Source organism: Lepisosteus platostomus, chromosome 6, assembly GCF_059453375.1.
Source record: "Lepisosteus platostomus isolate fLepPlt1 chromosome 6, fLepPlt1.hap1, whole genome shotgun sequence".
NCBI classification, from domain to species: Eukaryota; Metazoa; Chordata; class Actinopteri; order Semionotiformes; family Lepisosteidae; genus Lepisosteus; species Lepisosteus platostomus.
In genome coordinates, this window is record NC_142616.1 from 66,838,462 (window position 1) to 66,860,008 (window position 21,547).

General features: G+C 54.9%; 1 protein-coding gene and 1 long non-coding RNA gene across 7 annotated transcripts; one reads left to right on the forward strand and one right to left on the reverse strand.

Moving 5' to 3' along the window:
- Positions 1 to 821: 821 nt before the first annotated feature.
- Positions 822 to 21,516, forward strand: LOC148662192 (sodium- and chloride-dependent creatine transporter 1). 5 transcript variants are annotated; one of them, XM_088637096.1, is made up of 14 exons: positions 824 to 1,237; positions 2,814 to 3,035; positions 6,886 to 7,017; positions 7,662 to 7,854; positions 8,345 to 8,477; positions 9,805 to 9,939; positions 10,085 to 10,188; positions 12,022 to 12,146; positions 12,521 to 12,633; positions 13,707 to 13,844; positions 14,125 to 14,227; positions 14,608 to 14,708; positions 16,684 to 16,854; positions 18,612 to 21,516. In XM_088637096.1, exons 1-14 carry the CDS (start codon positions 1,219 to 1,221, stop codon positions 18,741 to 18,743), a joined length of 1,821 nt encoding a protein of 606 aa, XP_088493222.1. In that variant the 5' UTR covers positions 824 to 1,218; the 3' UTR covers positions 18,744 to 21,516. The 5 variants fall into 5 exon arrangements, with proteins under 5 accessions (XP_088493224.1, XP_088493222.1, XP_088493220.1 ...); XM_088637094.1 differs by having other exon boundaries at positions 827 to 1,237; positions 7,563 to 7,854; XM_088637095.1 differs by having other exon boundaries at positions 828 to 1,237; positions 2,817 to 3,035; positions 7,563 to 7,854.
- LOC148662193 (uncharacterized) lies at positions 6,229 to 12,056 on the reverse strand. Of its 2 annotated transcripts, none has more exons than XR_015939680.1 (3): positions 11,967 to 12,056; positions 6,934 to 7,108; positions 6,229 to 6,573 (listed from the first exon to the last, which is right to left on the reverse strand). It is a non-coding gene; the product is annotated as an uncharacterized LOC148662193 (long non-coding RNA). The 2 variants fall into 2 exon arrangements; XR_015939679.1 differs by having other exon boundaries at positions 6,934 to 7,111; positions 11,967 to 12,051.
- Positions 21,517 to 21,547: the final 31 nt, after the last annotated feature.

A 21,547-nucleotide genomic window follows, 5' to 3' on the forward strand; every position in this document is an offset into this window, starting at 1 on the left:
GTAGGTGCCAGTGTGTGTTTGTATGTCTGTGTGTGTAGGTGCCAGAGTGTGTCTCTCTGTGTGTAGGTGCCAGTGTGTCTCTGTGTGTGTAGGTGCCAGTGTGTGTCTGTGTGTGTAGGTGCCAGTGTGTGTTTGTATGTCTGTGTGTGTAGGTGCCAGCGTGTGTCTGTGTGTGTAGGTGTCAGCGTGTCTCTGTGTGCCAGTGTGTGTCTGTGTGTGTAGGTTCCAGTGTGTGTTTGTATGTCTGTGTGTGTAGGTGCCAGAGTGTGTCTCTGTGTGTGTAGGTGCCAGTGTGTGTCTGTGTGTGTAGGTGCCAGTGTGTGTTTGTATGTCTGTGTGTAAGTGCCAGTGTGTGTCTGTGTGTGTAGGTGCCAGTGTGTGTTTGTATGTCTGTGTGTAGGTGCCAGTGTGTGTCTGTGTGTGTAGGTGCCAGTGTGTGTTTGTATGGTTGTGTGTGTAGGTGCCATTGTGTGTCTGTGTGTGTAGGTTCCAGTGTGTGTCTGTGTGTGTCTGTGTGTAGGTGCCTACCAGTGTGTCTCTGTGTGTCTGTGTGTGTAGGTGCCTCTGGTGCCAGCGTGTGTCTGTGTGTGTAGGTGCCAGTGTGTGTCTGTGTGTGTAGGTTCCAGTGTGTGTCTGTGTGTGTCTGTGTGTAGGTGCCAGCGTGTGTCTGTGTGTGTAGGTTCCAGTGTGTGTCTGTGTGTGTCTGTGTGTAGGTGCCAGTGTGTGTCTGTGTGAGAGGATTGCGGTGATGCGGCGCGGTGCTCAGACACGCACGGGGACTGGCCAATAGGACTCCGGTGGGCGGTGCGGGAGAGAGGGGGGGTGAGGCCGGTGTGACTGATCTGCGGGGCTGACGAGCTCGCATTCCCGGTCAGAGCTGAGCGACGGACCGCTTCCCGGGGCACCGCGCCGTGCCGGTCCAGCAGACTCCGAGCGCCGAGCACCTCCGCCGTCTCCGACTTGCTGTTTCCTCGCCCCTCAGGCTCATCAATGCGATTCTTCAGACTCACCTTCAAGTGCTTTGTCGATTGCTTTTGAATTAACCTCTCCCCCCCCCCACCCCACACGCCCGCAAAATAATACAAAAATAATTATACAAAAATAATCAAATACGAAATAAAACGCGAGTGGAGTCTGCGACACATACAAATAAACCGCCGATTGAAACCACAACCTCTAAGGACAGGAAAGGAAATCCGCTTGATCACGTCTCCGGAGATGGAAGATCCCAGTCCGGGTAAGTGGTTATTATTATTATTATTATTATTATTATTTAAATAGCGATCGCCACCCATCTCGCTCCCATGAGCCTCAACACTCATTACAAAAATTCCCAGGACGCTCCTCTGCGATTCGCTCGAGTCTTATACGTTAATCGAGAAGGTCGGCAGTGCCGCAGGTCCCGGGGGGAGCTGATCTCCTTAACCCTCGTCTCGTGGGATTCCAGCCCCCGGGAGAGAGAGAGAGAGAGAATTCCCCTCTTTGCTGGGCACTGTATTTATATATATAGCTTGAAATGACCCGCCCGTCGGCCGTGAGAAAGTTGCTTAGCGCCCGGGAGGAGGAAATCGTCTCACGGTACCGGCTGGCCTCGCCGTCCTCTGGGCAGGTCGTCCTCACCCGCTGGCCTGCTCTCCGGCCTGGGTCAGCTGTCCTGGCAGGTCACAGCGCCACCTGCTGCACATCCAGCTCCAGCCCGGTGCTGGGGGCACTGGAGTCCACTGGTTTGTGCTCCAACCTGAGCCAGACAGTTCAACAGCTCGCCTGGTGGTCTGCTTGCTTGGGCGGCGCAGGGGCGAGAATCGCTGCCTCGCGTTGCTGGGGCCCCGGGGTCAGTTCCGGACCCGGCCTGCTGTGCGTGTGGAGTTTGCATGCCCTCCCCACCTTTCCTCCGGGCGGATTCCCTCCGGGCGGTCTGGTTTCCTCCCATCGTCCAAAGACACGCCGCTTGGCGGGTTAATTGGACTGTGGAGGAAAAAAAAATTGGCCCTGGGCTGACTGTGTGCGCGTGCCCTGTGACGGACTGACGTCCCGCCCCGGGGTGTGCCCTGCCTTGCACTGCGGCCTGCTGGGATAGACTCCAGCTCCCCCGCAACCCTGAACTGGACAGATCTGTGGATTTAAATGGAGGGATGGATTTAAACATGAACCGGTCAGTCGACACCTGTCTGCCTCCACCTCTTTATACCCGCTGGTGGTCCTGCCCAGCACCAGCACACGTGGTGTCTGTGCTCAGCCCTGGGGTCTGGGGCCGAGAGCTGTGGCCTGCGGTCAGCGACCGAGCGCACCTGTCAGCAGTCCTGCACACGTCCTGCACCTGGGGCAGTTTCCACACGCTGGCGGCTTAACACGTGTGTGTGTGTGTGTGTGTGTGTGTGTATGCTCACCATTCTATATGTGCACACGTTTGTGAGCGCGACTCTGTGAGCCCAGGATATGTGTATGCGTGTGTGTGTTTGCATGTGCATGTGTGTGTGTGCAATGTGTGTGTGTATATGATTTTGTGCGTTTGTGCGTGTGTGCTTGTGTGTCTGTATCGGAGCCTTCAGCCTCGGGCCAGTCCTTGAGTCTCTCTGCCTCTGTGGGAGTGTGTGTCTGTGTTTGTGCTTGTGCTTGTGCAGAGAGGCCCAGCTCTTAATTACAAAGCGCTCAGAAGAGCAGCCAGAATCTGGGACGGGATGCTCTGAGGCGGGAGATCCAGTTCCTGGTTCGAGAAGCCTGTCCGCACGTAGACTATCCCCACCCCAGCGCTTCCCATCAGCCCCGGCCTCTCCCTGCTCCTGATTTCTCTCGCTCTCGCTCTCGGTGTCCAGCAGGGGGCAGTGTCGCGCTGCCCGGCGAGGAGGAGGAGCAGGCGGTGGTGACACCCCTCGTGGACCCCGCGCCGGGGGAGGGGGGCGCGGGGGGGGGCCCCGGCGGGGCGGAGCGGGAGACCTGGGCGCGGCAGATGGACTTCATCATGTCCTGCGTGGGCTTCGCCGTGGGTCTGGGCAACGTGTGGCGCTTCCCGTACCTGTGCTACAAGAACGGAGGAGGTGAGGCCGCACGTGTGCGCTGACCCCTGACCCCTGACCCCTGACCCCTCGAACCCGGCTCGCTCCCTCCAGCGCAGTGCAGCCCCAGCGCCCCAGCTCTCCTCGTTTCCTGAATTTGCACCTGTCGCTGCCCTCCTGATCCCGCTGGGGTGTGGCCCTGAGGCCCCGGGCGCGCAGGGTGCAGAGAGCGAGGGGAGGGCCGGGGGGGGGAGAGGAGGTGACAGGACGTGGGAGAGGAGCAGGGACAGGGAGTTATCCGGGGTCTGGGGGGTCCTGATCAAATGTGTGTTCTGTGGCTTTGCTCTAACACGTTGAAAGCAGAACGTTTTTTGTCTTCCGGGATTTGAGCAGGGGTGACCCCTCTCCCCCTCCTCCACTACCCCTCTGGGGCAGTGCTGGGATAGATCCGGCCCCGGAGGTGGACAGGGTGGGGACACGGAGGCAGGGGCCGGGGCAGAAGGAGCAGGAAGGTGGGGGGAGGGTGGGAATGCTCCGAGCTGTGAGCCGGAGGGGCGGACAGGGAGAGCTGGGGGCTGGAGGAGGGGTGGTGAGTGCCGGCGCGCACGTAGCCCAGCTCCCGGGACAGCGCAGACTCGCCGCACTCCCCCACAGCACAGTTTACGTCTGCAGTCGCTCCTGCAGATAAACTGCCCAGACAGAAACCCCGCGCTGCCTGGCCACTCCCTGCGGCCGTGAGGCAGAAACACTGCCAACACACTCACTCCCTGCTTCCTTGGCCTCGGACTCTCAGTGCCATCGGTAACCAGGCCGAATCTCAGTGCCATCGGTAACCAGGCCGAATCTCAGTGTCATCACTGCCAGGCCAAATCTCAGTGCCATCAGTAACCAGGCTGAATCTCAGTGCCATCAGTAACCAGGCCAAATCTCAGTGCCATCAGTAACCAGGCCGAATCTCAGTGTCATCACTGCCAGACCGAATCTCAGTGTCATCACTGCCAGGCCGAATCTCAGTGTCATCACTGCCAGACCGAATCTCAGTGTCATCACTGCCAGGCCAAATCTCAGTGCCATCAGTAACCAGGCTGAATCTCAGTGCCATCAGTAACCAGGCCGAATCTCAGTGCCATCAGTAACCAGGCCGAATCTCAGTGTCATCACTGCCAGACCGAATCTCAGTGTCATCACTGCCAGGCCGAATCTCAGTGCCATCAGTAACCAGGCCGAATCTCAGTGTCATCACTGCCAGACCGAATCTCAGTGTCATCACTGCCAGGCCGAATCTCAGTGCCATCACTGCCAGGCCGAATCTCAGTGCCATCGGTAACCAGGCCGAATCTCAGTGTCATCACTGCCGGGCCGAATCTCAGTGTCATCACTGCCGGGCTGAATCTCAGTGCCATCACTGCCAGGCCGAATCCCAGTGCCATCAGTAACCAGACCGAATCTCAGTGTACCATCACTGCCAGGCCGAATCCCAGTGCCATCGGTAACCAGGCCGAATCTCAGTGCCATCACTGCCGGGTGTCCCTGGAGGTGGGGTTGGGGTTGGGGTGTGTCCGGGGGGGGGGTTGGGGCGTGTCCTGCAGTTGGCACGGCCTGGCCCGGGGATGGGGGGCGTGGAGGCGGTGTCCTGCAGTTCAGCAGATCTCGGAGCTGTCTGATCCAATACCGCGTGCAATGAGCCTCTCGGGAGCCTCAGGCGCTGCTAGAGCCAAAGAAAGAAATAACGGGATGTCTTTTTCCTGCATCTAGTTTGTTCATCTGTCATCTCCTGCTGCATTGTCACCCTTATAATCTTGTCCAGAGAATTCCCTTCCCTGGCTTTCTTGTTCTTTTCTGGGGTTTGCTCTTTTATTTCTATTTCTCTGCCCCTCTCCATCACTCTCTGTCCCTCTCACTCTCACAATACTTTTTTCAATTCCAGGTGCTTTATTGGCATGACCGATGAGTACAATCAGTGCTGCCAAAGCAAAACAAATACTGTTAACAGAAAACAAAAATCTACAGACATTTACATCTACAGCTGGCTCAGAGGACTCTTTGTCGGGCTCAGCTCTTGGCTCAGCAGGGGAGTTTTGGTCGCTGTTTTTTAGGTGTAGCCAATACTTTATTGCTCTCTTCTGGATGTTTATCAACAGTGGGTACTGGCCTAATTCGGCCCTGCATGCGTTGTTAGGAGTTTTTCTCTGCACACGGAGGATGTTTCACTCTCTGTCACTCTTGCTCTCCTGCTCCCTCCCCCTCCCCTCTCTCTGAGTATGACAGGGCGCCTCTCTAATGGTGCAGCTGCTGACCGGGATGGAAATGACTTCAGTTTGGCCCTGGACCGACTGCGCCCTCCTCCCTCCTCTCTGTCCCTCCCCTCCCTCTCTCCCTCGCTCTCTCAAATTCAAGTTCAACAGCTATAATGTCACGACCGGTAAACTACAGTGTTGCCAAATCATATACAACATCTACAGACATTTACTCCCTCTCTGTCCCTCTCTCTGGCTCCTCTCCCTCCTCTCTCTCTCTGCCCCTCTCTCCCTCATCTCTCTCCCTCCTCTCTCTCCCTCTCTCTCCCTCCACTCTCTGCCTCCCTCTCTGTCCCTCTCCCTCCTCTCTCTCTCTGCCCCTCTCTCTCCCTCCTCTCTCCCTCCTCTCTCTCCCTCTCTCTCCCTCTCTCTCCACTCTCTGCCTCCCTCTCTGTCCCTCTCCCTCCTCTCTCTCTCTGTCCCTCTCTCTCCCTCATCTCTCTCCCTCCACCCTCTCCCTCATCTCTCTCCCTCTCTCTCCCTCCTCTCTCTCCCTCTCTCTCCCTCCTCTCTCTCCCTCCTCTCTCTGCCTCCCTCTCTTTCCCTCCTCTCTCTCCCTCCTCTCTCTCCCTCATCTCTCTCCCTCTCTCCCTCCTCTCTCTCCCTCTCCCTCCCTCCTCTCTCTCCCTCCTCTCTGTCCCTCTCCGCAGTTGTTTGCCCTTATAAGGTCAGTGTGCTGGGGCCTGTGGATTCTCCCCAGTGCAGGAGAGAGTGTTGGAGTGGGTGAGTGCTGCTATAGACAGCCTCTCTCTCTGACCGCCCAGTCTCTGTCCTTGTCGCCTGTCCCGCCGGTCACAGTGTTGCTCTGAGCAGACAGCGTGTTCTGTCCTCCTTGCTGGTCCTGACGTCGCAGGGTAGGGATGTGTCCTCCCCAGAAACAAACAGATACAGAATTCCGGGAAATTTTTCAGCAGCTCGAACCCCCTGCCCACAGTGCCATGCCCCCGCACACCCTCTCTCAAGGACAGCAGTCATTTCTCTTTCCTCCTGTCTCTCCTCCTCCTGTCTCTGTGTCCTCCTACCTCTCTCCCCTCCTGTCTCTCTCTCTCCCTCCTACCTCTCTCCTCCTGTCTCTGTGTCCTCCTACCTCTCTCCTCCTGTCTCTCTGTCTCCTCCTGTCTTTCTTTCTCTCCTGTCTCTCTCCTCCTGTCTCTCCCTCTCCTACCTCTCTCGCCCTGTCTCTGTGTCCTCCTACCTCTCTCCTCCTGTCTCTCCTCCTGTCTCTCTCTCCCCCCATCTCTCTCTCCTCCTGTCTCTCTCTTCTCTCTCCCCCTATTTTCTCTCTTTTAAAAGTAAGGACGGAGCTCCAGTTCATTATTTGGCTGGGAAAATTAAAATGTCTAAACCTAACCCCTAACCTTTGACCCTGACCCCTGACCTTTACCCCCAGCCCAAAAGGCTATGTATCCTTATAACATCCTTAACTTTAACGTGCAGGATGGGTCCTCTAGTACTGGTTTGCTGATCATGAAATATATTTCTAAATGTTGAATGAATTAGCCTAGTAAATTAAATGAAAGCATGTTTTATTGGATAATAGTAGCTATCATTTCACACAGCGACCAGACACAGCTGGTGTGTGTTGCATGTTGCAGGCGTGTTTCTGATCCCCTATATGCTGATCGTGTTCATCGGAGGGGTACCTGTGTTCTTCCTGGAGATCGCCCTGGGGCAGTTCATGAAGAAAGGAGGGGCCTCCGCCTGGAACATCGCCCCCCTCTTCAAAGGTAACTCCTCCACAGGGATAGGGGGCGCTGTGCTGCTGCAGCTACAGTCCTGGGCTCTGGATGCAAGTCTATGGTGGTGGTGAGTGGCTGTCTACTTTATCACATGGAGATAAAGTTCAGTGAGATGGAATGTGCGAGATATTCGCATATATACATTTACAGGTAGCACAGAAAGAGATACACACAGGGCAGAAACAGTAGGAACATCTGTATCAATACTAATATAAAAGCAAAAGAAAGTCCATGTGGCAGAATATGGCATTAATGTCAGTTAAAAAACAGACTGTAATGCATTTAGCCATTTGTAACAAACGTATTAACATGTTTTCACAATCATGATGCATTTTTATAAACACTCCTTTGCATCAGTTCTATACATAGCAAAAACATCAAATTAAACTCCAATCACACACAACAGCACTCACGGCTGAAATCTTCCTAAAGGAATCTCCTGAATCTCTCCTCTCTCCTCCTTCTCTCCTCTCCCTCCCTCTCTCCTCTCTCCCTCTCTCCTCTCTCCTCCCTCTCTCCTGTCTCTGTCTCAGGGCTGGGCCTGGCCTCTATGGTGATCGTCTTTTTCTGCAACACCTACTACATCATGATCCTGGTGTGGGGTCTGTATTACCTGCTGCACTCCTTCACAGACCCCCTGCCCTGGGCCACCTGCGGCCACCCCTGGAACACCGCCAACTGCACCCAGGTCTTCCGAGGACAGGGGTCCTGTGCCAACCGCTCGGCACCGCCCGACCTCAACCTGTCCCTCCTGCTGCCCCTCCCTCCCAACTCCAGCTGCGAGGAGATGGAGGGCCGGCGCTCTCCCATCATCGAGTTCTGGGAGTGAGTACTCCCCCTTCACCTGCTGTCTGTCTCTGCCTGGACAAGTCTCTGTCTGTCTGCGTGTCTCTGCCTGGACAAGTCTCTGTCTGCCTGCGTGTCTCTGCCTGGACAAGTCTCTGTCTGTCTGCGTGTCTCTGCCTGGACAAGTCTCTGTCTGCCTGCGTGTCTCTGCCTGGACAAGTCTCTGTCTGTCTGGGTGTCTCTGCCTGGACATGTCTCTGTCAGCCTGCATGTCTCTGCCTGGACAAGTCTCTGTCTGTCTGCGTGTCTCTGCCTGGACATGTCTCTGCCTGACTGTGTCCCTGTCTGTCTCTCTGTGTCTCAGACTGACTGTGTCCCTGTCTGTCCTTCTGTCTGTGTCCCAGCCTGTCTGTCTGTCTCTGCCTGCTGTGTCTCTGTCTGTCTGTTTCTCTGCCTGACCGTGTCCGTGTCTCTGTCTGTCTGTCTGTTTCTCTGCCTGACCGTGTCCCCGTCTCTGTCTGTCTCTCAGACACAAGGTGCTGCGCTTGTCAGGGGGCCTGGACGAGCCAGGCCAGATTAACGGCCAGATGACACTCTGCCTACTGGCCACCTGGGTCATCGTCTATTTCTGTGTGTGGAAGGGAGTGAAGTCTGCAGGCAAGGTGAGGAGGATGAGGGGCAGTGTGTGGGGGGACAGGGAGAGTGTGGGGGGACAGGGAGACTGTGGGGGGACAGGGAGAGTGTGGGGGGACAGGGAGACTGTGGGGGGACAGGGAGAGTGTGGGGGGACAGGGACAGTGTGGAGGGACAGGGAGAGTGTGGAGGGACAGGAGCAGTGTGTGGGGGACAGGGAGAGTGGGGGTGTTACAGGGACAGTGTGTTTGGAAGTTTAGCAGACGCATTGTGTGGAGCCTCAGGAGAATTTGCTCTTCACAGTGTGTGGTTGGTAAAGGGCAGCGTGCTCTAATGACATTCTGCTCGCGCACCCCAGTGAACCCCACGTTACCCCAACCTGCCCCCCACCCCACAGAGTCTCCCCCTCGACCTCCCAGCAGAGGCTGTAGACCGTGCTCTCCTGAACAAGGAGCTCCATTCAGGTCTGCGCACTAATCCGATTAGGAACGTTTTGGTGTGAGTCTGTTTTTCCACGTTTTTTTCATCTTTGGATCTGCTAAATCCCTTCCAGCGTCTCGGAGACAAAAAGACTTGCTGTTGGGTACAGAGGTGGCTGATGGGGAGGAATGGGAAACTTTAAAAAGGCAGTGTAATGATGATAATAATTCATAATTTAATAATAATTTATTACACTTCTATAGCGCTTTTCTGGACACTCCGGTCAGAGCGCAGTACAGGTAATGGGGATCCCCTCCACCCCCACCAGTGTGTACCCCCACCTGGATGATGCTCCAGTCCGCTCCCCAAACACCAGCTCTCAGTGGGGAGGAGAGAAGAGCGATGGAGCCAGTTCAGAGAGGGGGGTTATTAGGAGGCCGTGATGGGCAAAGGCCAGGGGGGAGATTTGTCCAGGACACTGGGGTAACACCACTACTCTTTTCAAGAAACACCCTGGGATTTTTAATGACAACAGAGAGTCAGGACCTCGGTTTTACGTCTCATCAAAAGGACGGTGCCCATCATTATACTGGGGCATTAGTACACACATACACCACAGGGTGAGCGCCCCCTACTGGCCCCACTGACACCTCTTCCAGCAGCAACCTCAGCTTTCCCAGGAGTCTCCCATCCAGGTACTGGCCAGGCCCACACTGCTGAGCTCCAGCGGGCGGCCAGCTGGGAGTCGCAGGATGATATGGCTGCTGGTGGTACAGACACCACATCTGTGTGTCTCACCTTCACTCTTTCTCACCCTCACCCCCTTTCTTTCTTTTTCCCCTCTCCCATCCATTTCTCTCCCTCTCTCTCTCCTTCTCCCATCCCTCTCTCTCCCTGCCTCTCCCTCTGTCTCGTGCTCTCTGCCTCCCCCTACAGGTGGTGTATTTCACAGCTCTGTTCCCCTACCTGGTGCTGGTGGTGCTCTTGGCTCACGGCGTGACCCTGCCCGGAGCTCTGGACGGCATCATCTACTACCTGAGACCAGACTGGTCCAAACTGGGGGAGGCGCAGGTCAGTGGGGGAGGGGGTCGCCCAGGGGGGTCCTGTGTGTCTCACACACCCATCCCACCAGCCCCGAGAGCGGGGTCACCCCATCACACAGCACTATGAAAAGGAACAAGGAGCTGGTGTGTGTGACCCATGTGTCTGTGAGCAGGTGTGGATCGACGCCGGAACTCAGATCTTCTTCTCCTACGCCATCGGCCTGGGCGCCCTGACTGCACTGGGCAGTTACAACCGCTTCCACAACAACTGCTACCAGTGAGTCTTCACAGAGCTGTCTCCAGCACAGTGCCTACTGGACTGTATGGGACTGACTGTGCAGCACAGTGCCTACTGGACTGTATGGGACTGACTGTGCAGCACAGTTTGTATTAAACTGTATGGGACTGACTGTGCTGCACAGTGCCTACTGGACTGTATGGGACTGACTGTGCAGCATAGTGCCTACTGGACTGTATGGGACTGACTGTGCTGCACAGTGCCTACTGGACTGTATGGGACTGACTGTGCAGCATAGTGCCTACTGGACTGTATGGGACTGACTGGGCAGCACAGTTTGTATTAAACTGTATGGGACTGACTGTGTAGCACAGTGCCTACTGGACTGTATGGGACTGACTGTGTGCATCACAGTCTGTACTGGACTGTATGGGACTGACTGTGTGCATCACAGTCTGTACTGGACTGTATGGGACTGACTGTGTGCATCACAGTCTGTACTGGAGTGTATGGGACTGATTTGTGTGCATCACAGTCTGTACTGGACTGTATGGTACTGACTGTGTGCATCACAGTCTGTACTGGACTGTATGGGACTGACTGTGTGCATCACAGTCTGTACTGGACTGTATGGGGCTGACTGTGTGCATCACAGTCTGTACTGGACTGTATGGGACTGACTGTGTGCATCACAGTCTGTACTGGACTGTATGGGACTGACTGTGTGCATCACAGTCTGTACTGGACTGTATGGTACTGACTGTGCAGCACAGTGCCTACTGGACTGTATGGGACTGACTGTGCAGCACAGTGCCTACTGGACTGTATGGGACTGACTGTGCAGCACAGTCTGTACTGGACTGTATGGGACTGATTTGTGTGCATCACAGTCTGTACTGGACTGTATGGGACTGACTGTGTGCATCACAGTCTGTACTGGACTGTATGGGACTGATTTGTGTGCATCACAGTCTGTACTGGACTGTCTGGGACTGACTGTGTGCATCACAGTCTGTACTGGACTGTATGGGACTGAATTGTGTGCATCACAGTCTGTACTGGAATGTACGGGACTGACTGTGTGCATCACAGTCTGTATTGGACTGTATGGGACTGACTGTGTGCATCACAGTCTGTACTGGACTGTATGGGGCTGACTGTGTGCATCACAGTCTGTACTGGACTGTATGGGGCTGACTGTGTGCATCACAGTCTGTACTGGACTGTATGGGACTGACTGTGCATCACAGTCTGTACTGGACTGTATGGGACTGACTGTGTGCATCACAGTCTGTACTGGACTGTATGGGACTGACTGTGTGCATCACAGTCTGTACTGGACTGTATGGTACTGACTGTGCAGCACAGTGCCTACTGGACTGTATGGGACTGACTGTGCAGCACAGTGCCTACTGGACTGTATGGGACTGACTGTGCAGCACAGTCTGTACTGGACTGTATGGGACTGATTTGTGTGCATCACAGTCTGTACTGGACTGTATGGGACTGATTTGTGTGCATCACAGTCTGTACTGGACTGTATGGGACTGACTGTGTGCATCACAGTCTGTACTGGACTGTATGGGACTGATTTGTGTGCATCACAGTCTGTACTGGACTGTATGGGACTGACTGCAGCACAGTCTGTACAGTTCTATATTGGATTTTGGGTCTGTACAGAGCAATCTGTTCAGGACTGTGTGGGACTGACTGCACAGAACCTAGCCTAGTGCCTGTACAGGACAGGACCCGCTATCGTGGCTCATGTAAGGCTCTGTGCCTGTATCCTCTTTGTGGACGTGCTCGGCCGTGCCTACCTGCGTGGCTGCAGAGGTGTATGGCCCTCTCTCCTGATCTCTGTGTGTGTGGCAGGGATGCCTATGTCCTGGCCCTGATCAACAGCGGCACCAGTTTCTTCGCGGGCTTCGTGGTCTTCTCCGTGCTGGGCTTCATGGCCGCCGAGCAGGGCGTCGACATCTCCAGGGTGGCGGAGTCTGGTGAGAGAGGCCTGCTCTCACACTTCTCTCTCTCCGCTCCTCTCTGTCTCATCTCTCTCTCCTCTCTTTTTCTCACTCCCTCTTCCTCTCCTCTCTGCTTCTCTACGGCTTCCCCCTTTTTTCATAATGGCTTCTATAAAACACTAACACCTGCCCCCAGGCACCGACCCCTCCCACCCCTCTCTTCCTGACACCTGCCCCCAGGCACCGACCCCTCCCACCCCTCTCTTCCTGACACCTGCCCCCAGGCACCGACCCCTCCCACCCCTCTCTTCCTGACACCTGCCCCCAGGCACCGACCCCTCCCACCCCATGTCTCTCTTCATAATGGCTGCCCTAAAACTCCGCACCCTCCCTCCCTCCCTCTCTCTCAGGTCCAGGCCTGGCGTTCATTGCCTACCCGAAGGCAGTGACCCTGATGCCCCTGGCACCCGTCTGGGCGGCTCTCTTCTTCTTGATGCTGCTCATCCTGGGGCTGGACAGCCAGGTAACACTGCCCAGAAACCTGCCCCACCCCAAAAAAACAACAGCCCTCTGTACCTCAAAATAGCCCCCGAGCCTACATCTCTTGCCTTCTGTGCTCACATCAGTTACGCTTGACACTTGTCTTCATCCTGGCTTCTTCCTCCAGTGAGCTTGAGCGTACACTCTTTGTAATCAGCTAAACATGTGCTGATGTCACTGTAAAGACATGCTGATGTCATGCCAAGATGTGCTGATGTCATGCTAAAGACGTGCTGATGTCATGTTAAAGACATGCTGATGTCACCCTAAAGATGAGCTGATGTCACGCTAAAAACATGCAGATGTCACGCTAAAGACGTGCTGAGGTCACGCTAAAGATGTGCTGATGCAGCAGTGCGTGACATTTAGAGAAAATAAGTCCAGTGGCAAAAATTGGAAATAAAAGGAAAAGTGGCCCTTCATGTATCTGAACAGTACAGTGCCCCCTCGACTGTTTTCTTCGTTATATCTCTCTTGAGTAATGAACGATGGTAAGGCAGCGATTTGATGACATTGCAGGATGGCAGTAACTCCAGAATTTTCCCTCAGTTCACTTCCATCCATCCATCAATCATCGGAGAGCCGCCCAGGCAAGAATCGCAGCTGCCTGGAGCCGGTCCCGAAATCACAGGGGACCAGGCAGGACCCCAGTCCATCGCAGGGCGCCCACACGCAGAGAGAGATTTGAGACCCCAGTTCACCTCACCGAGCATGTCATTGGAAAAGGGGGAGGACGCGGGGGGGCGATCACAGAGAGAACCTGCAGACTCCACACAGAAGGCTTGCCAGCCTCGTTTCGGACCCTATGCCCCAAGGGCAGCGGCGACAACAGCCACATCACTGTGCTGCCTCTCAGAGCATTTAGAAAGGCAGATATGCCTGTTGTGCTGGAAACCCCCCTCGCTTTCTAACCGGACGAGAGGAAGGGATTTGGTAGCGTCTGCTCTCCAAGGTGAATCCAGAACACACCCCCTCCACCTGCCCTGCTCCAGTAGGTCCGGTGATCCGCACGGATATCCAGCATCAGGCTCCTTTCCGTCCTCCTCTCCCACACAGTTCGTCGGAGTGGAGGGGTTCATCACTGGGATTCTGGACATGCTGCCCGGATCGCTGGCGGGGTCTGTCCGGCGTGAGGTTGTCGTGGCGATCTGCTGCCTCACCTGCTTCGTCATTGACCTCTCCATGGTGACCGAGGTGAGGGGTCAGGGACGGGGTCGGGGGGCGCTGGGATCAGCACAGGGCTGGGGAAGGCATTCATTAATCAGAAACATGGACAGTGAAACCTCTTTCTCTCCCTTCTCCTGTTTTCCTCTTTCTCATGGCATGTTCTTCTGGCTCCATAACTGCCTCCGCCTCTCTCCTCTCCCACCTCGCCTCCCCCCTTTCTCTCGCTCCTGTCCCCCTCTCTCCCCACACTGTCCCTCCTCCCTGTCAATCTCTCCATCGCTCCCTCCCGCTCTCTCTGTCTCTGCAGGGGGGGATGTATGTGTTCCAGCTGTTTGATTACTACTCCGCCAGTGGGATCACGCTTCTGTGGCAGGCCTTCTGGGAGTGTGTCGTGGTGGCCTGGGTCTATGGTAAGAGCGCCCCCTACCGGACTGGGCAGGTACTGCCGCCTGGGGAAGACCAGCGATACACAGCTCTTCGCCCGCACCAGGGCCGGTATGGTGACTGAAGAACTGCACAGGTCCTGGCCTCCACACAAGAGCAGGTGGTGAAATCTGTCAGGGTTCACACAGCAGTACTCCCAAGGGAATCACGTTACCATCCCTGAGCTGTTTCTGTGTGTGTTTGTTAGACTGAGTGCCAGCCTGTGTGTAAGTAGAAGGAAGCATGAATTCCTCACGTTCTCAGTGTGGAATCAGCCTGTGTGTGGCTTTGCAGCAAGTGCTCACTGATGCAGCTCCCCACCCGTACCGCACTGATACTGACCTCTGACCTCTGACCCCTCTCCCAGGGGCTGACCGCTTCATGGACGACGTGGCGCGGATGATTGGGTATCGCCCACTACCCTTCATGAAGTGGTGCTGGTCCTACATCACCCCTTGCCTGTGTGTGGTGAGTCAGCTGCACAGTACAGTATAGACACAGTATAGACAGTGGAGTACAGTCAGTGCTTGTATACCAGGGGTACAGTATCGACACCATACAGTACAATATAGACACAGTATAGACAGTGGAGTACAGTCAGTGCTTGTATACCAGGGGTACAGTATCGACACCATACAGTCCAGTATAGACACAGTATAGACAGTGGAGTACAGTCAGTGCTTGTATACCAGGGGTACAGTATCGACACCATACAGTACAGTATAGACACAGTATAGACAGTGGAGTACAGTCAGTGCTTGTACACCAGGTGTACAGTAAAGTATAGACACCGTACAGTACAGTATAGACACAGTATAGACAGTGGAGTACAGTCAGTGCTTGTACACCAGGGGTACAGTACAGTATAGACACCATACAGTACAATGTATAGACAGTGGAGTACAGTCAGTGCTTGTACACCAGGGGTACAGTACAGTATAGACACCGTACAGTACAATATAGACAGTATAGACAGTGAAGTACAGTCAGTGCTTGTACACCAGGTGTACAGTACAGTATAGACACCTGATCTACAGTATAGACAATGCTTATGCACCAGGGGTACAGTACAGTATAGACACCCAGTGTAGAGTATAGACAGTGCTTGTGCACCAGGGGTACAGTATAGACACCTGTTGTGTTGGACAGTATGTGTAGTATAAGTCCTGCATTTTGCACCAGTACTAATACAGCCACTGAAAAGTGTATACATAGTATTTATACTCCTGGAGTCGTATATATACAGTTTTTGAACAGAATACATATACATACTTTAGGTACATAAGGTTTAGGTACTGACATACTGAATACAGATACATAAACAGTATTGAGTGTAGAAAAAAACAGTACTAGTTTAAGAGAACAGAACCTACTGGAGTCTGTGTAGAAAGGTTTGAAGCCTCAGGACCTCAGATGGTATAAGGAAACCCCCATTGTACGAATGCAATTGTCTGTAGGGGCTGTGTGTATGATTTCCAGAGCTGATCTCCGAGAGAAATTCTAGCCTTTCCAAGTCTGCCCCCTCTTGCGCCCTCTGGTGGTCACGGGGAGAAGTGTCTGCTGGCAGGTTCACGCTGGTAACGTGGAGAGAGGAGGGTAATGACTTTTTTAATAATGTTCATGCTCAGTTTTTAAACGTCAGCAGTGTCACACACTCCTGTTCCTTCGAAAGAAATCTGCTCGCCTGCGAAAGCTCACTGCGTTAATACAAGCCCAAGCCCAATTATTTCCTTTTCCTTTTACACTACTAATGAACTAATTAGGACTGGTGGCTGTCTGAGGGTTAAAAGGAGAAAGTCCCTTGACTGGTCAGTACCCAGCAAACAGCTCTGCAGACTGGTCATCGGGCAGGGGGTTGTGTTCGCGCCACCAGAGAGCTTCCCGACCAGCAGAGCGCAGAGTGCGGACCACAGGCCGGGTCTGGGGTCTGGTCTCTGCTCTGCTGCCCAGTCCCAGCTGAGCAGGAGGGGATGACGTCCCAGCCCGTGCTGCAGGCCAGGCCGGAGTTTGGTGCTCGTAGGCCCTGGGCACTTTCACTCCCAAGTGTGCAGAAAGAGGGGGAGACGTCGCCTGACATGACTCCCTTTAAACTTCTCTCACGCTAAACCCCGTGACTGATGGGGCGAGTCAAGCGACCAGCACTTCGGTTCCTCTAGTTTCTGGACAGCGCAGGATTATCGATCTGGAGCACCTGGAGTCGATCGCAAGCCTGTTGTTCCAGCTGGTTTCTCTTTAGACACCAGTGTTTCCCTCCTTCGTGGGCCCTAGGCCCTGCGCCTGCAGTGCCTCATGGGAAACCCGGCGCTGGCTGGAGGGGATGCAGGGTCTCTTGGGAATAAGCCAGCTTCGTCTTTGAGCTGGGGGCAGGGAGGGCAGGTGAGAGGGTATCGGACGTGCAGTGCTGTGCCAGTTCTCACCCCCCCCCGCCGCTGTGTGCCCTCAGGGGATCTTCCTGTTCCATGTGGTGAACCACCGCCCCCTGTCCTACAGCTCGTCCTACGTGTACCCCTGGTGGGGCGAGGCTCTGGGCTGGGCCCTGGCTCTGTCCTCCATGCTCTGCATCCCGCTCAGCGTGCTCTACAAACTGCTGCACTGCAAGGGCTCCCTGAGAGAGGTCTGTCCCCTGTGTGTGCCCCCTGCCTGTCTGTGTACCTGTGTGTCTCTGTACCTGTGTGTGCCCCCTGTGTGTGCCCCCTGCCTGTCTGTGTACCTGTGTGTCTCTGTACCTGTGTGTGCCCCCTGTGTGTGCCCCCTGCCTGTCTGTGTACCTGTGTGTCTCTGTACCTGTGTGTGCCCCCTGCCTGTCTGTCTCTGTACCTGTGTGTTGCCCCTGCCTGTCTGTGTACCTGTCTGTCTCTGTACCTGTGTGTGCCCCCTGCCTGTCTGTGTACCTGTGTGCCCCCTGTCTGTCTGTGTACCTTTGTGCCCCCTGCCTGTCTGTGTACCTGTGTGTCTCTGTACCTGTGTGTGCCCCCTGCCTGTCTGTGTACCTGTCTGTCTCTGTACCTGTGTGTGCCCCCTGCCTGTCTGTGTACCTGTGTGTCTCTGTACCTGTGTGTGCCCCCTGCCTGTCTGTGTACCTGTCTGTCTCTGTACCTGTGTGTGCCCCCTGCCTGTCTGTGTACCTGTGTGCCCCCTGTCTGTCTGTGTACCTTTGTGCCCCCTGCCTGTCTGTGTACCTGTGTGTCTCTGTACCTGTGTGTGCCCCCTGCCTGTCTGTGTACCTGTCTGTCTCTGTACCTGTGTGTGCCCCCTGCCTGTCTGTGTACCTGTGTGTGCCCCCTGCCTGTCTGTGTACCTGTGTGCAATCTGTCTGTCTCCATACCTGTGTGCCACCTGTGTGTGCCCTCTGTCTCTGTACCTGTGTGCCCCCTGTCTGTCTGTGTACCTGTGTGCCACCTGTCTGTCTCCATACCTGTGTGCCACCTGTGTGTGCCCTCTGTCTCTGTACCTGTGTGCCCCCTGTCTGTCTGTGTACCTGTGTGCCACCTGTCTGTCTCCATACCTGTGTGCCACCTGTGTGTGCCCTCTGTCTCTGTACCTGTGTGTGCCCTCTGTCTCTGTACCTGTGTGCCCCCTGCCTGTCTGTGTACCTGTGTGCCACCTGTCTGTCTCCATACCTGTGTGCCACCTGTGTGTGCCCTCTGTCTCTGTACCTGTGTGCCCCCTGCCTGTCTGTGTACCTGTGTGCCACCTGTCTGTCTCCATACCTGTGTGCCACCTGTGTGTGCCCTCTGTCTCTGTACCTGTGTGCCCCCTGCCTGTCTGTGTACCTGTGTGCCACCTGTCTGTCTCCATACCTGTGTGCCACCTGTGTGTGCCCCCTGTCTGTCTCTGTATCTGTATGTGCCCCCTGTCTGTCTCTGTATCTGTATGTGCCCCCTGTCTGTCTCTGTATCTGTATGTGCCCCCTGTCTGTCTCTGTACCTGTGTGTCTCTGTACCTGTGTGTGCCCCCTGTGTGTGCCCCCTGTCTGTCTGTGTACCTGTGTGTGCCCCCTGTGTGTGCCCCCTGTCTGTCTGTGTACCTGTGTGTCTCTGTACCTGTGTGTGCCCCCTGCCTGTCTGTGTACCTGTGTGCCACCTGTCTGTCTCCATACCTGTGTGCCACCTGTGTGTGCCCCCTGTCTGTCTCTGTATCTGTATGTGCCCCCTGTCTGTCTCTGTACCTGTGTGTCACCAGTGTGTCATCTGTGTGCTTCTTGTGACCTGTATGTCTTTGTGCCTGTCTTTCTGCCAGTATTTCTGTCTCTCTGACAGCGTGCCAGTCTGTCTCTCTGACAGTGGCAGTATGTGTGCCAGTCTGTCTGTCTGACAGTGTGTGTGTGTGTGCCCACCTGTGCCACTGTGACAGATGTCCGTCTCTCCCTAGCGCTGGCAGTACCTGACGACCCCCATCTGGGGGCGGCACCACCTGGAGTATCTCGCCCCCGAGTCTGAGGCCAAGCTGCTGCCTGTCCCTGGCCAGGACAAGGCCAACCTGCTCTTCGAGAGCATCATCTAGCCCGTGACGCACTCCATCCACATCCTGCGCCCTTGCCCGTGTGCCACCTTATTGCCTGCCCTGCCACTGGCTCTCCTTCCCCGGCCTGCTCATGGGACAGTGCAGTCAGTCAGGGTCACGGGGTCACGGAGCCAGAGCACTGTATCTGCACACCTCCTTCCACATACCCACAAACCCCGCACACCAAAGACGAGACCACAGACGCTCTCTCACATCGGTGTCCTCCTCTCCGCCTCTCTACATCCCCTCCCCCGTCTCTGTGCCCTGCTGCCTGCCCAGCAGTACCGGGGGGCGATTATCAGACACACACACTCACACACCCACCAATTCTGGGACCGAGCCTGATTCAGTAGTGCAGTGCTTAATACTTTGGCATTAACTCACCTGACACGGCCCCCCCCCAGCTCGAGGAGTGAGCCAGGGAGTGCTGGAGGGAGGCGGGTACCAGCCAGTACTTATTTACACACTGCAGAGAGGAAGCTCGAGATAAGAAGCTGACCTCCTCCATTTGGGGAAGATGGCACAGGACTAGATCACCAGACGTATTCGTTCAGTGTGTGTTAGGACCCCTCTGTGCCATTGCATGACCCCTGTGCCGCAGTGTTGTGCAGTGACTGTGTTGCGTTGTGCCAGTGTTGTGTGGGTCTCTCTGTCACAGGGCTGACCCCAGCTGCCCCCCCACACACCGTCCAGTAGGGGAGCACAAGTATAGTGAAGGTCACCCCGAAACTGACCGTCCCAACCGGCTCTCCCAAATCACAGCAATGGTCTCGGCCGTTGATGGGGCTGTGATTCGGGGTGACATCTGCTGAGAACGGGGTGATTCACTTGTTATTCCAAAAACAGGCAGCCGGGTGGTCGTCTCCCGCTGCTGTGATGTTTTGTTTTTTCTTGGCTCGTGTCAGTTTTGTCCACTTCCCGTTCCCAGGTGATGGGTGACCCCACTAGCAAGGGGGTGCATATGGGAAAGGCCAAGGGGAAAGCAGAACCAGACACCGGGAACTGGTTCGTTTGTTCGAGAAATAAAGCTTTTACTCCATGATCCCTGATCACAGATCAACCGTTCGACCGGTGAGAGATCTCCAAGAGGTCCTGTGCTATGCGTTGTGTTTGTTAAGTCATAGCTGGGTTTAAGAGGTAATTAAGGAGCAGCTACCATGTCATATTCCTTCTTGGTCTGAGTCCTGTGGGATTGTTCCCTGTCTGTACTGTAAGATTCCTGGTTCTGCCTGAGTGTCCAGTCGGTCAGTCACTGTATTCACAGCCCAGAGACAAAAGGGACACACACACACACACACAGTTTCCCCACTTCCTGTCCAGACTGCAGCAGGAAATACCTTTTATGGTGGAGTGGTGGTTTAATTCTGGCCTGGATACATTCTGTGTGGAGTTTGCATGCTCTCCCTATGTTCACAAAGGTGTGCTCAGGGTGCTTTAATGACATGCAGTCTAAGTGAACTGTTTTCTCCAAAGGGCTCAATATGCGTGTGGATTGCCATAGACTGGGGCCAGTGTCCAGAATACAGTTGGAATATTATCTTTGCATCCTGCAGAGCGCAGACTTAAAATCCCACTGCCTGACAGCAGCGAATTAATTCCCCAGTGCTGCTAGAGAACGGGTACAGACGAGAGGAGTCGAGTCCACACTGCTGTGCATTAGCTGCCCTTTGAGCCAAAGGAGTTTTTCTCCCTGCCCTTTCTTACATAATTCCAAACTAATGAGCACAGCAGAGTCCCGTACCTCACTGCTTTGGAATATCTAAATCCCCCCCCAGGCAGGAATCTGGAATCTGGAATGGTGCCGCACTTGAAAGGAAAAGCTGAGCCGGGCACTGTGTCATAAGTACTTTAATTATACCAGGCTTTGTGGAGCTGAGGTGATCAGGTGAAAATGAATGTAGTGATATTAAAATGTGCTGGTATTCGACCACTGCTTACAGAATCCCTGGTGTGGTTCAATAAGTGCTACAAAAAAAACGAGCAGGATTTCAGTATATTGTAATATAAGCATCGCTAATACGAGATGCAAGATGCATCCCAGTGTTTCTTGATTTTTTAATATGGATATACTAATTACTTGCCCAAGAGTGTGGTGCGTGAGGGACCTTACTGTGCCATGGGTCTGCAAGGGCCCGGCTGGTTCTGTGTGGTTTTGAGGTGGGGGGGGGGCTGCTTCCTAGCCCAGCACTCCCTGCCCTGTGTTCGAAACCCAAGTTAACAGTGTCAGGTGAAGCTCTGGCCGTCGTCGGCTCTCTTTAGCCGAAAACCGTCCTCTGTGTTTTGGAAACATTTCTGCGCCGAACGCAGGACTGTTGTAGAATCCCTCTAGTCCTCCCCCTGTGTCCACCTGGACTGATGCCCCCTTAAGCATGCTGTCATAGCTCTGTAAGCACAGACAGTACCGGCCTGGTCCGGGGGCTTAAACTGAAGCTGATGGAGTGAGATTGTGGGGGGCACAGACCCGTCACAGACCCCTGTGTCTGGTGCCTACGTGGCCGTGTGGTGGTCCGGAGTAAGGATCTCACCCAGCGCCTGCCCGGCGGAGAGACGTGGGGGGGACACACTGGGGTCCCCTTTCCGTGGCGCAGAAGCACCCGAGCCGCCCTGGTCCCGTACTGCCTGTGGAGCAGTCTGTGCTTTGGTGAAGTCTGTCTTTTTTGTACCCGCCCCCCGGCTGTGGCCTCCTGCTGGGTTCTGGCACCCCAGCAGCACGGAGAGGGGACACAGCGCCACGCCGAGCACAGCAAAGAGCAATAAAAGATTCTGAGATGGAGCCCTGTGTGCCTCGTCTTTCCTGCTCCCGT

What these genes read in the sequence shown, in the direction of transcription:
- LOC148662192 (XM_088637094.1), top strand. An exon ending in CATCGCCCCCCTCTTCAAAG is followed by an intron (nt 7,018 to 7,562) that starts GTAACTCCTCCA and finishes TCTCTGTCTCAG; the next exon opens with GGCTGGGCCTGGCCTCTATG. An exon ending in TCCTGGGGCTGGACAGCCAG is followed by an intron (nt 12,634 to 13,706) that starts GTAACACTGCCC and finishes TCTCCCACACAG; the next exon opens with TTCGTCGGAGTGGAGGGGTT.